Raw genomic sequence first — 14929 nt, forward strand, 5'->3', positions numbered from 1 at the left:
AGAGAGAGAGAGAGAGAGAGAGAGAGAGAGAGAGAGAGACAATGCAGAGACAGGATTATTATAAATTTGCTAACTCCTCTTTCTTCACAGAAAAAGAGTCAACAGATAATATCTTATTTTTATTAAGAAATCAAGAAAAAGCAACATTATCACACAAGTTAGAGTTAGGTCATTGCAAAGAAAAATATTAAAAGCAAGTGTTGCTAGGAAGTAAAAACTAAGCAACAGGCAGAGTAAAATTTTCTTTTATTATAAATGTTTATCTACTATAGTGTGAATCAAATATATTTATTATTTGGATCAAAAATGTTAAAATATTTGGAGGGAAGGAAGAGCTACATAGGCAAAGGGGTAGAAAGTATGGCACCTTGCTTCAATGGATTTTCATCCCTTAATTGAACAGTGCTTACCCGCTGTCTTCTGTAGTTTTATTCCTCTTCTCCTTTACTCTACCTCCATTCTTCTTTCCTCTTTCTGCAATTTCGCCCTGGTACACCTTGTCTCCAATAAGCCTGAAACCCAAGAGACAGCTGTGTTAACGCCATCAGTTCCAAGGCAAAGTCCAACATGGACTTCAAAACCATGGCGACCCAAGAAAATATTTTTATTTGCTTCTTGGATATGCAGATCAAATGCATTCCAGACTAGGGCACCAGCTTGAGTCATCCGTTTCATTCTAGGGCAATGTTCAACAGATCCAAATGGTGAGACCGAGCCCAGGCACCTCTGTGACTGACCAGCAGAGAAATCACAAGATCTGCTCAAATTTCCACGAAGAGTCTTCGACTCAAATCGTGCCCACACCAAAAATGAAACCCAAACACTCAGCCCATTTTGTTTATCTTTATCTTTTGGGCCAGAAAAAGAGGAAATATATTGAATCAAGTATATCAAGTGTTCCATGCTATTTCTTTAGGTCTCTCTAAGCCACCTCCCTGATTTCCCTGACTGAAAGTTCCTCTAGATCCGACTTGCTATCCTTACACTGTAATGTTTACTACTGTCTCAAATGATCCCCTTTGTCAATTTATTCATTTATTGACTATTTCTCCCAACTAGAATCTTTGAAGCCAAGCAACTTTTTAAAATAGTATACCGATCCCCTCAAAGCATACTGGGCCCAGGCTGAACCAGGATGGAGGAAAAGAAAAAGGAGAGGAAGGAGGGAAGACTAGAGGAATGGACCAAAAGAAAATGGGAAGAACAAAGACAGGACCACAAGGGAGGAAGGAGGGAAAGGCAAAAGAACGGAAGAGGGCAGCCTTCTGACCCAGGCACAAGGGCCCGCGTCCTTAGCGGGGTGTGAATTCTCACAGTCAAAGGCTATGGGCCTCACATCATCTCAGGCCCGGTCCAACCACCCACACGGAGATCTCCCGCTAACCAGTGCCACCCACATGGTGAAGTTAGTGACAAAAGCTGCAGCTGGAATCTGCATCTGGAACTCAAACTCCTGGTCCTCGGAAGCTCTGTTCAGCATTTTGCAGGAGACCGTGGTGAAGGCATAACGAGAAATAATCGTGGATTTTACCGAGAATTCTGCCATCAAGGGCTTGGTTTTCTGTTGAAAGTAGAAGATACAGTCGTCAGTGCTGCGTGGAAGCAGAAGTCAAACACTGCAGTAGACACGGGTCTTTCTCCGCAGAGGAGATGCTCTTGAAACCCAAGCCAACAGACAAGGTAGGGTCCCACTGCAGTCTTGGGACAGACCTGGGAAGTAGCAGTCGTATTGTCATTTCACGGACGGTGGCACATCAGGGCTATGAGGGTGCACATTGGCCCCGGCCAGCAGGAAATGCAGGAGGAATCTGAGCCCAAAGCCCCTAGCTCCCAGGTCCACACTCGGCAGCCTTGTGTGGGGCTCACAGCAGGGCTGGGTGGACCCTGCTCACCTTCACGTGCCCAAGCCCCAGCCTGGTCCTGGTCATGGCACAGGTACCTCCATAAATGTAGGAAGGGGCCTGACTCAAATCGCACTGTGCTCTCTCCTTTGGGACAGTGCCTGAACAATTCCACCCTCATCTGCTTTATTGATCTGTAGCCCCAGGCTCATTTTCAGAATATAGCAAGTTATAATGCGTTGATGATGAGCCACCCTCTCCTGTGGTATAAAGGATGACCACAGACCTATTTCCAATGGGTCACCAGGAAGGCTATTCTGTTTCTTTCTTTTTTTTTTTTTTTTTTTTTGTACCAGGGATCGAACTCAGATCCTTACACTTCCCAGACAGGCACGGCAACGCTGAGCTACACCCTGGGCCCAGGGCTATTCTGTTTAAACCAGGCGATATTCGAAAGCTTCAAGTCAAATGAAGCTCGGCACAGCAAGCCACAAGAAGCTCAAGAGATATCTCATAGAACACGTCAGAGGAGCAGATATGAATATGAAGTGTACGTGCGCCTATTCTCAAACGGGGTCAGAGCCAAGCACAAGAGCTGAACACGGAACAGGGGACAGGGAATAGGGAGTGATCAGCACAGGGCATGCATCTGTGTGACTATTTGAGGGAGAACTTTCAGGCTTGGTGATCCAAAAAAAGTTAAAGAAACTTCCCCAGCTTAGGGAACATGTTAGGGGTATGGGTACTTTTCTTAGAGGTTGAAATAGAGATACATCACCGAGTCCAGTTAAGTTATGATCAAGTTAAAAAAATAAAAATTAGAAATGGCACATTTGAAAGATTTTTACCTACAAGAGGAAAAGGAACTCTCCAGGGAAGGAGTTTTGTCAAAGTGGTGGTTCTCACAGTCTGACCACCAAGCCCGCAGCACTGGGATCACCCGGAAATCTGTCAGAGAGGTGGATTCCCAGACCCCTCCTCAACCACAGAATCGGAAACTTGGAAGAGGACCCAGCAATCTAAGTTGTAAGAAGGCATCAAAGTGACTGCGATGTGCACTCAAGTTTGACAGCCTTAAGCTTTAAAGAATTTAACAAGATGGGCCAGGGACTTAGCTCAGTTGTGCCACAGCCTGCCTTGTGAGCACAAGGACCCAAGTTCAAACCCTGATACAAAAAGAAAAAAGAAAAAAAGAATTTAACAAGGTGACCTTTTTCATACATTTCTTCATCTCTAAATTGAGACGGCTTGAATAAATCCCTAAAATGATAACCAATTTGAGATTCACAGATATAAGATAAAAACAAAAGTAAAGATAAAACCTTGGAATTTAGAAAATTACTCTTGAATTCGGGAATAATTGGATTGTACAATATTCTTTTATGAAAAATCCAGTCAGTCTCTTTAGAACAAAATCTGTCTCTCTCCCCAGAAGTGATTTGGATTAAAAAGAGATTCCAACAAAGACCTGAGTTCAATCCCCGGTACAAAAAAAAACAAAACCAAAACAAAAAAAGAGATTCCATATGTACTTTAACCAAATGCTTCTGGTAAATGATCTGCTTAAAGCTGGGTGTGGTGGCACACACCTGTAATCCCAGCACTCAGGAGGCTGAGGCAGGAGGATCACTGTGAGTTCAAAACCACTAGGCTATATCACACACCTGTAATCCCAGCACTCAGGAGGCTGAGGCAGGAGGATCACTGTGAGTTCAAAACCAGCCTAGGCTACACAGTGAGTTCCAGGTCAGTATGAACTACCTAGTGAGACCCTGTCTCAAAGAACCAACAACAAAAACCAAAAAATTATCTTCTTAAAAACATTGAATACATTTCGGTGAAGACCATGAGGGTTAGACTGAGGGTGGCAACAGTAATGGTCTCAACAGCACAGTGACCTGGTGGGTTTTTTAAAATTTAAAACTTGCAGCTCATTATCTTTCAAGAAGAGAGCTCCAAGATGAACTAAACCATGAACTGAAATGAAGCATTGGCTTTAATCTGTGTTATTTCTAGAAACAGATTTTCTTAATAAATTATGCATAATTAAATGTATTCTTTTTGGGGGGGGTACCAGGGATCGAACTCAGGTCCTTGCACTTTCGAGGCAGGAGGCAGAATAAATATATTCTTTTATGTCCAAATCTGAGCTGATGCACAAAAAATGGTCCATAATTATGCCTGTGTGGAGTTGTGAAAAATCGAAATAAAATACTGCACGCAGATATATCAAATAGGAAATAGTAATCAATGCTAAGAAAAAATCCCGTGGGCTAAGGAAATTCTAGCTTTAGTGTTCTCCAATTTATTTACATAAACTAGTTATCAAAAAATTGTCAAGTCATACATACACATGGTCAAAACTTTGAATTTTACTGAAATAAAATGAAAAGGGTCTCCTTCCCATCCTAGGGTCACAATTTCATTCCTCAGAGGTAATACTTAAGGGTTTTGGTCTACCCTTCCGTAAGTAGATACTGTACGCTCTTGTCTGAAGAGTAAAAACATATCTATCTGTATCTACCTGTACAGATATAGAGAGACATATACATATAAGTTATATAATACATAAATGTAAATATAAATACATATGTATAATATCATTACATCAAATAGTAGTATAATATTTATATATTGTTAATATATAAATTAATTATTACTTAATATATAAATTAAAAGATAACGTCTTTTCAAAATAGGTCCCAAGGCTTTGCTTCTCCTCCCATTGAGAGGTGGTTTCACTCATTCATTCCCCCTTAACCTGGGCCCTGGGGTTTGCGTTACCTAGAGAATGCTCTAGAAGCGATGTCCTGGGATTGTAAGGCCGGGTCACAAGAACCCTTCCGTCCAGGTCTCCTGGAACACTCTTTGTGCAGGTCCTGAGTTACCGAGTGAGATGCCTGACACTGCCTGCTAGAGAAGCCTGGTGTAGACCCTCGCTCAGCCCAGCTCCAGCATCCCTGCCTAGGAGCCCAGCGCAGGGTAAGCTGTCCTGAGCCCTCCAGATCAGCCCGTCTGTCGGCTGAACACCACCAGCAACCCGCATGGACATCATAGGCCAGAAGAACCACTGAGATGGGCTCTGGCCAAATTCCCAGCCCACAAAGCCATTTTACAAAATGGCTGTTGCTTTAAGCACAGAGTTTTACAAAAGATTTTTAGGTAATAACAGAAATAGGACCGCCTGCCCAGCTCTGTGGACATTTGAGTTTGGAGCCCTAGCTGAGCGTGACTTGTCCTTGCCTGGAATCCGGTCGTTTTATTTGTTATTTCAAACAATGTGCTGGTTCTAAACTGTAGATGTTTTATGAGATTAGATGATACTTGACTGCAAAAAAATGTTTATAAGCAAGTAGCCCTGGCTTCCTCGTTTTGGTATACAGCTGTGAACTTCATCACTTTGTAAAGCAAATACGAGAGAAAAATACAGTACTTTTGCTAACTGAAAAAAATAAAATGAAATAAATTGTAGGTGTTTTGTTTGTTATGTTTTATAAACTAGACTTCTCCAGATGAAAAATGCCCCTGGAATCTTTTTGGAAGAGGTTACAGAATAAATTATAAAGACAATACAGAAAGAAAAAAACTCTGAACTTAGTCTCTCATGCACCAGTGCAGTCTAAAGTCATTTACTGTAAGCCTTAGCCAGGTCACCAGGTAGAGGTTGGTAAATCCAGGAGGCCGGTCAAAAGCCACTGACACCGCAGCCTGCTCCTCTCCTGAAAGGATTCCAGAGGCTCCCTGGCTGGCCAAGACTGGTGAGCATGAGATAACCGTTAAAACGCAGAACTCCAGAAATTTACTAAATATAACTTTGTCTTCACTGATGATTCAAAATCTACTTCTGAACCTCCGTTATTTCCCATTATGTCGCAAAGGCTGGAGAAAGGAGACCAAGCTGAATCCACCCTGCACTGTTGTCACGTTCCGACACTTTCCAGAAAGTCTCTTTCAACTTGTCACTGAACTGTTTTCCGTAAAAGAGGGTTACTCTGGGGGCAGAGGGCTTACTCATTAAGTCTACATCTTCCTTCAGCAGAAGGTTGTAGCTCTAGCTACACAGCACTCCAAACAAAATTTAGTTCCTTCAGCACATAGTTCTCTCCTAGCCAGTACTACTTTTAAAATAACTGAAAATCTTCCCTTGGTACACTGAGGCTATTTTTTTTAATGTCGTGTTGATTTATTCTTACAAGATAAATAACTTTGCTGAAATGTGGAAGTTAAGAGATACTTGACAAAACAGTAAGTTACGGCATCTTCTCAGGCCCACAATTCCGGTTATGGACACAGTAGCTTTCCCATAATATCCCATCAAGAATATGAACCACGGTTCATGGCAACAGATAAGCAAAAAAATTTTCAAAAGACGATTTCAGCTTTATTGCTTCTCCCCAGTTACCCTTTTCCAGGAGTCGCTGCTGCTACTTGTGCACCAAGCCTCGCCCTCTGGGCGCAGAGCTCTTTGGTCTAGAATCTCCCAGAGCTGACGGTGTGCACATCTGTAACGGCCGCCAATCCCACGGAGAAGAGAACCCGCGAGTCCATTCTCCCTCCCTTCCTTCTGTCTTCTCTTCCGCTCCCTTCTCCCCGCTCCGTTTCTTCCTCCTTCTCTATCTTCTTCCTCCCCCTCTTCGCCTTCTTTTTCCACTTCCTCTTTCTCCTCCTCCTCCTCCTCTTCCTCCTCCTTTATTGATTTATTATTTATTCATTTTGGGGGGTACAGGGGATCGAACTCAGGACCTTGTGCCTGCCAGGCAGGCAACGGATTCTTCCTCCTCTTTTTAATTCACAGCTCTCAGAACAGCGACTAACTTAACTGTGGGAGCCCCGCCATGGCCCTCTAGGAGTTTGACATTTAAAACGAAACTTCTTCACCTCTACACTCAAGGCATTGATACAATCTGTAACATTCTAGGACTCTGCTTGTTAAACTTGTTGCTGCAATGGAAGAAACTCAAGGAGACAGCCAAAGATCTGATGTTCTTTGCAAAGAGTCAGAAAATCCAGTCTTTGCATAAAAGATACAAATAGTTGCTTGGTGCTTCCTGTTGATGTGAACCTATAAAAGGAGCTGTTTCTGTGAAATAAATCAGACTTCTCTTCGTCTCCGCTCAGGCTTGAGTGTTCTTTCCTTTCTCAATCCTCACACCCTGACTCAGGCATGTTCGTGTTGTGACGGCTGTACCGCCACACTTAACAAACATTTATGGAATTGAATCTAAATCTTGAATACTCAAACAGAAAAATACATATCCACCAAAAAGAAATATAATAAATTAGCATTTACTAGGCACTGCTAAAGACTGTGTTCCATGACAGTTCAGGAACTAGCATCACACATGGTCCCTTATCTCAAGGCACTTGCAGTTAGTTGGAAAGAAAGGACAAAAAAATGTAAAAAATATGAAAAGCAATATAGAAACATATAGGAAGGGAGATATATGTGTTATCTCCAGATAGATGGTGGGCTGGTAGACGATCAATGGACAGATAGACAGACAGATACTTTGACTAAAGACCTTCCCGAGTTCAGAAAACGGGAAAGAGGCTCGAGGTGTGGACCCACCGTAGAGCTCTTGCCTACCATAATTGAGGCCCTGGGTTCAATTTATTATTCTCCAAAGAAACAAACAGTGTCCCAGGAGAAAGATAAGTCAGTGAGGTCCTTAAAATGTAAGAAAAAGTTTTACAATCGATGTAGAATTTGTATGTGATGGAAGAAAACAAAAAGAACCTTCTAGGAACACAAAAGGCAGGGACACAAGGATGGTCCCGGGCCCAGGCCAGGACAATGAATGAGCCGATTCAGAAAGGAGGACACTTTGGAGAAGCACACCGGACAGGCAGGGGAAGCTGTCAGCAGATGACACTGAAAAGCAAATCAGAGTTTCGAGTCTCACAAGTTCAGGAAAATGTGCCATAAACAAGACATAACTAAACAGCTGCTCAACCTTTCCCACTGCACAGTTCTCCAAAATCCAACATGCTTTCCATATTTCCACTTCAGTGATAGTGTTGTTTGGGGTGTCAACTGCAAAATAGTGGGGGGACTAATCTTCCTCTGACAGAATGCAATTTCTTCATTATTCTTTCCTACAAAATCAACAGATAGAAAAGTAGTTTAAAGCCGGGAGTGTCTTAATTAGCTGCCTGAGGGACCAAAGGTTTCTGGATGACTCATGTGAGTTCCCGAATTACCCACGCTGCCATCCGGAACCGTGCGGGGGGAGAGCTGCCCCGGCCCGTGACCCCTCCCACCGGATCAACCTTTCGATGTTTTATTCTGGCCTAGCCATCTTCTTAGACACCATAATTTTGGGCTTTCTTTATCACCTCAGAAATAATTTGCCTCCACTCTTCCTCCCAGTGCAGGGAAAACACTAGCGTGTGACGATCCAAAGATACCTACGGAGCATTAGTCCCTCTCCCTCTCGAAAAGAACACAGGGCACAGTGGTATTACACAGGGCACAACGCACAGCCGTGCCGCGCACACTCGGCCCATCCAAGGGAAGGGCGTGAAGGGTTAGGGCGCCCCACAGGAAGACGCGCGCCGGACCGCAGACTGCACACGCAGGCAGGGCCGTGTCTCCAGGGTCCCGTACGATCTTGGGCTGTACCCGGGCAGGTGTTGCGGAGTATGGAGGACACGCACAGGACAGCGTGATGGGCCCGGTCAGTGCTGGAGAGATCACTGCGGAACACTGGGCTAGGCAAAGTCCGTGTTAAAAACGTGTAACAGCAGCCAGGTGCGGTGAGCGAGTCGGTAATCCGAGAATTCGGGGGCCCAGCCTGGTCAGTTTAGGGACTCAGAGAGACCCTGTCTCAAAATTGAAAAGGTGCTGGGAAGGGAGCTTAGCGTGCAGGTCCTGGGTTCAATTCCCAGTACTGAAAAAAATATAATAAACATAAATAAAAGGCTTTTTGAAAATTCGAAGAGGTTTCTGTTTGGGTTTTTTGGTTTTGTTTTTTTGGCAGGATGGTACCAGGGATCAAACTCAGGACCTTGTGCTTGCGAGGCAGGTGCAGACAGCGCTGAGCTAAATCCCCAGCCCTCTAAGATTGCTAAGAAAAGCTAAAAGATCATATAAACAGACTAAGCTAAGGAGTGAAGAAAATCTTCATGATCGAGATCAAAAACTTAGAAACTATAAAAAAGATAGACTTGTTTATTACTTAGGAACTTAAAACTTTTATATGGCAAATATCCTATAAGCAAAGTTAACAGTCAAATGAGAGATTTGTGGAGGAAATCATCTAACTCGGAAGACAGAAAATATTTAAATATACAAAGAACTCCGATAAATTGACAATTAGGGGGCATAAAAGCACAACGGAGGGCTGGCAGTTCAGCTCAGTGGTACCAGGGCCTGTCTGGCAAGCAAAGATCCTGAGTTCAATCCCCTGGTTCCACAAAAAAAGAAAAAACCACAATAGAAAGATGAGCGGAGGACCTGATTAAAGTAACTTGGAGAAAAGCTTCTCTGAATGCCTAATAACAAGTCTACTTTAAAGTGTCCAAAGGCTGGGCATGGTGGCGCACGCCTGTAATCCCAGCACTTGGGAGGCTGAGGCAGGAGGATCACTGTGAGTTTGAGACCAGCCTGGGCTACATAGTGAGTTCCAGGTCAGTCTCAACTACAAAAAACCAAAAACAAACAAAAAAACAAATAAAGTGTCCAAGTCTGTATATACTCTAGGAGACGCAAACAAAACGAACTAGGAGATGTCCTTTCGTAGCTAAGAGACTGTCAGATCAAAAAGTAATTACATTGACTGCTGGCAGGAATGTGCAATTCATCCTGCTGATAGAAACGGAACCTGACAAAATCTATCAAAACTAACATGTATACTACTTTGAATCAGGAGTCCCCTCGCTGAAAATCTAAGACATAGCATTAAACAAACGGAATAATAGAATATACAAAAGAGAAGGGGGTTTGGGGTACGGTTTGTGGGGCAAAAAATGGAAACAAATTGAGTTTTCATCATAGTAGAATACTTTATAAACTCTGGTGTAACAGAAGACTAGTCACCACTTAAATAATGGATACCACTATGCCAGACGGAGTATTTTTCAGTGAGAATATGAGAAAAAGGGGAATACATAAATAAGTGAAAGGGCGGTTGGGTGTATTACTCGGAAACTGACACATCTTTGGGACTCAGTCCTGGCTCTCCCCTTCTTACCAATGGCATCATCTTGGAAAAGTTGCTCAGTCTTACTGAACCTCAGTTCTCCCATCTGTCAAATGCTGCAAAGCATTGTGGTGAGAGTAATTAGATTATGCACACAAAGCACTTAGAACCAATCCAGAGCCCTAGCACTCAGGGAGGCTGAGGCGGGAGGAACACAAGTTCAAGTCTAGCCTCGGTGATTTTTCAACACCTGCTCTCAAATAATAAATAAATAAATAAGCTGGGGTGTAGTTCACGCTGGGGCGGGCGGCATTTACGACAAGCCCGGTCATAGTAAGCACTCAGCGCATGCCAGCTGCTGTGTTAAAGCGGCGATCAGAAATCTCATGTGAACGGATGTGCATAAGCTCCCCCACCTGTGTGTTTCTCTTCCCAACTACTGATATTTATTTTGTCTGTTTGTCTTAACCTTCCCACTCCCGGGCCCTGTGAAAGACAGTGTCCTGTCTGTTTCGGCATCACCGTATCTCGTGCGCTCGACGCTGCTGAGCGGGTCCCAGGCACTCCACAATCTACTTCGGTGGTGCATGAGTGGATGAACGGACGATGCAGGCGTACGGCGTCGGGAGGCCGCTCCCCATGAGGCGTGGCGCTCCCGCACATTTTGCAAGCACACAAACTAGCTGCCCTTGTTCTGAGGCAGGTGGCGCCCCCTCCAGAGCACAGGGCGAGTTGGCTGAGGATCCCGAACAACGAAGAGGAACCTCCCGCTCCTGACGACGACCAGGCAGCCTTCGGGTCACTGCTTAACATCCTCTTCTCTAAACTCCGTCACTCATAGGCGCAGGTGCCCCTGGGCCCCTCCAGCTGCGGTTAGGAACCGAGCAAATGCGGTCCTCCGGCTACCGCTGCTCCTGTCACAGCGCGGACTAGGTCTCCGACCTGCTACGCTCTTTTCTACCAGCCGTTAGGAAATGGCAACAACTTATTCGCTTAAAGCAGAGAGACCCTCATATGCTTCACAACCCTTGACCTGTCTCTGTACCTCTGTTTATTATGAGTACGTGAGCAGGGAGGAAGACCAAAGAAGGGATACCGGACCCACAAATTCAGGGTTCTGGGGAAGCGGGGGGAGATGAGCAAAATGGACGAGGACACAGAGGCAGGTGAAGAGAAGAGGAACAAATCCTGGCCCAAACATAGCGGGGATCGTGACGCTTGCGAGCAAAACTGACTTACACTCCTGCCACAGGTAGGGCAGGGCATGCCAAAACCTCACCACAGCCTAAACGTCCCCGCACTTGGATAACTCATTGCACACAGTCATAAGGAAGAGCAGATGTTTTTAAAACACGTCATGCCGTCAAAATATACAGTGAGTGTTTAGAATATTTTCAACTTTGCTACAGTAAAAGCACATCGCCATCCGCTCCCTCAGAACATCCCCCTTGCTTCTAACACCCTGGTGACACCGGTTCTGAAAGGCCTCTGTCCTGAGAGTCTCTGCGGGGCGGGAACAAACGCCGGCCGTCCCGTGGGAAGCAGGCCCGCAAAACATCACGTTCCGTGTGCTGCCCTCCACCTGAGCTGGCGCCTGGGACGTGCGGTCCTCCTCGAAGTCAAAGTGACCGTGAGGGAAGGAATGTTTCAAAGCTACCCAGGACGTCAAGCCAGCCTCGACCCTGCAACCGAACACACAGATTTCCAGGTCTGCTTCAGAAAACCGCAAGAACCAAGGGATAAGCGTGTGCGAAGGGAGGCGGAGTGTTCTGAGCGGGACGCATGGCCGTGTGCCTAGCACTGCAAAACTTTTCCAATTCACCGTGTTTTTCTATCACACCTCCTAACCTCCTGGGGTCTCTGAACACTTGCTCAAGCCTCCACCGCCCCTCGGGGCCCTGCCCGGCCTCATCTTGTGTCTCTTTAATACGCAGATGGGCCTTCTCTAGACGCTTTAGTGGCTTACTTCACAACAGCGAGGTCTTCGTTTCCTGGGTAAGGATGTCATAAAAAATAAAGGCAGATTATATTTAGAATTTTTTTGAAGGAAGTCTTTGAAACTCCATGCTTTGTACTTATGCAGTCCCACTGAAATCAAGTTTTTTTCTTGCAAAGAAAGAAAGAACCACTTCAAGGACAGTCATAAAAGAATCCGCGCCTGTGCTGTTGGTTCTTCTGTGCACAACTCACGAACTTTGGAGGGATGCGTGCAAAGCAGCACTGGAGAGCGGGGAACGGAGCCGACTCGAGTCTACTTACCAGCCTCTGCACCAGCCTGAGCTGCCTGGGGACCCTGCCGCCGACCTAGAGAGAGAAGAGACACAACAGAGGATTAAGTGGCTTCTGGGAGGGGCTAAAATGCATCCAATACAGTGAGTGTTTAGAATATTTTCAACATTGCTACAGTAAAAGCACATCGTCATCTGCTCCCTCAGAACATCCCCCTTGCTTCTAACACCCTGGTGACACCGGTTCTGAAAGGCCTCTGTCCTGAGAGTCTATTCAGCCTGAAAAGTACTTTCTGTTTTTTGGCAGAGACTTGGTTTCTGAGCCATATGAGTCCATCCTTTTCAGAATAGGTTGACTAAGAGGTCATACTACCTTGTCCTCTGATTGTTTTTAAATTTGAAAGAGGAGTCTAGATAAAATGCCCAGGACAGGTCATTCGAATATTTGTATTGTTTCATTTTATTTCTGACTTGATCCAGGGATGGTAGCACACATCTGTAGTCCCCGAACTTGGGAGGCTGAGGCAGGAGGATCGTCATGAGCTCAAGGCCAGCCCAGGCTACATAGTGAGACTTGTCTCAAAAAAAGGAACAACAAAACAAAAGGACACTGCCAAACTATTTTCCAAAGTGACTATAGTATTTTATATTATGCCTGTATTCATGTCTTTTAATTTTAAAATTTTACTTACAGTCAAGTGTAATATAATACTTAAAGTATCATGAGAGAAGAAATCAGTAGGAAAAAAATGAATGTACAAGAAAATTCTTTGCAACTTTTAAAACAAGTTTTCTTTATTAGAAATAGCCTAAAGCACCCTTAAAAATGGTTTGGTTACATATATCATGTGACACTGATTAGTTACAACACAGCTCTTGAAAATGATGGTGTGGATGTATATTTACCGAGGTGGACAAATGCTCATGTTAGCAGGCTTTGAGGTGTTTACTAAATGTTTTTCCAGCTCTTTGCCAGAATGACCCCTGGCGCAGTTGGGGCCATATGCTACTCTGGCCAATGATGTAAATAACGTCTGTCACTCAGGGCCAAGCACTAGCTTACAGACACTCTACCCTGCAACACGGCCTTCTCCCTTGGGCACAGTAACTGCAGGTGTTGGGAAAGGTACCTGCTCCATCCTGCCCAAGTTCACAAGCAATCGCAATATGCACACTTGTTCCACTGCCAAACCAAGGCGGACCAACTTGTGTGAGCAAGAAATAAGTGTAGAGATTTGGGGCTCGTATGTTACCAAGCGTAACCTAGCAGATTCCAACAAATATACTCAAAATGTATGTTAAAATAACAAACCACAAAACATTGTATTTAAAATCATCTGTTTTTTAAGTACACATGTTTTCTATGTAGCATGTGCACCAAAATGCAAAGGGCTATTACTTTTGGATGGGCGAGTTCTTTTTCTTTATACTTTTCTATATTCAGTTTTTAACATGTTACTATAGATTACTACCATAATGGAATAAACAATAAATACATTTGCATATTAAAAACTGAAAGTATAACAGAAATTGTTCTACTCTTATCCTTTCCTTTATCCCTCAAATATACAAATGTATCTTTACATCAATATAAATATATTTGCATAAACACAAATATCTATAATATATTTGCATATGTAAGTTAACACTAGAAGCCATGACAGTCTGTTATCTCATAGAACATAAATAGAAATAGTACAGGATTTAGACTGACAACCACCCTAACTGCAAATGGAAATCAAACAATTCCCAGGATGATGGTGCTTTCTGATCTCTGACATGAGTTGAGGTGTACAGGGAACCGATGGAAGGCCATGATGAGGATCCTAGGCAAGTTCTTGCCAAGTGCTGCAGGCTCATCTCGGGCCTTTACCTCCCTAAAATTGAGGAATAGGCTGGGGAGCACTTAAAGTAACTTGGCTGGAAGGAGTGCCGAGCCCCTCTCAGGTATCAGATTCTGTCTGCGGCCTAGCATATTTTCTTTGAAGTTTCCTCCTTTGGAAATTAGGCTTTCCAAGAAAACAAGCAAACTTTAAGGAGAACAAAACAATGTTGGCTTTTCATTTCTGAGATGACTATCTGATGTCTCGGGGGACCGCCATGGCTATAGTTCAATGCAAGCTTAAACTCAGGTTGACCCAGACCCAAAGCATCCCAGTACAGACAGATTCCTGGTGCCAGCGAGGACTGGAAGTGGAAATGAGAACAATGTCATCATCATTGCTTTTTGGTTAGGAAATCCTGATTCTTTATATATTTTCTTTGTATTTTTCCATGGCCTTCTAAGAATCTGGGGGTGGACACTGGATCCAGAGAAGTGACTGACTTCCAGCTTCAGGGCAAGAACTACTATTCACAGTAACCTTAGAGCCTCCACTAGCTTACCTGAAGCACTAATTCATAGCAGCTCCCACAGAGTTTTGATTCGAGCTTATTTCTCCAACACCGGAACAGATGTCCAAAAAGAACAGACGTCCAAACCACAATATTTATTAAGAAATACAAGCCATGATCTCTGCCATCAAGGACCACGCTATATCTAATTACAAGAAAAAATAAAGGAAATACACTCATGAAAACGTGATAGGCAAGGTAAGCATCTACTGGTGGGCTCGGCCATGCTCCTCTATTACGATGTGCTGCCTCGCCAGTCTCACAAGCAACATGGCCAAGTGACCATGGACTGAGCCCTCTGAGACCATGAGCCAAAATCAGTCTT

At 44.1% G+C, this 14929-nt stretch overlaps 1 protein-coding gene across 1 annotated transcript in view; it reads right to left on the reverse strand.

Moving 5' to 3' along the window:
- Positions 1 to 14623, reverse strand: part of Itih5 (inter-alpha-trypsin inhibitor heavy chain 5) — an 82178-nt gene extending 67555 nt beyond the window's left edge. Inside the window, exons 1-4 of the mRNA XM_033761814.1 lie at positions 14596 to 14623; positions 12242 to 12286; positions 1398 to 1561; positions 411 to 512 (exon numbers count right to left, since the gene is read on the reverse strand). Of these exons, the coding sequence (XP_033617705.1) occupies positions 411 to 512; positions 1398 to 1546 (251 nt within the window). The 5' untranslated portion in view covers positions 1547 to 1561; positions 12242 to 12286; positions 14596 to 14623. The remainder of the gene's footprint in view (positions 1 to 410; positions 513 to 1397; positions 1562 to 12241; positions 12287 to 14595) is intronic.
- Between the last annotated feature and the right edge of the window lie 306 nt (positions 14624 to 14929).

This window comes from Fukomys damarensis, unplaced genomic scaffold, assembly GCF_012274545.1.
Source record: "Fukomys damarensis isolate Sample0158 unplaced genomic scaffold, DMR_v1.0_HiC HiC_scaffold_10, whole genome shotgun sequence".
NCBI lineage: Eukaryota > Metazoa > Chordata > Mammalia > Rodentia > Bathyergidae > Fukomys > Fukomys damarensis.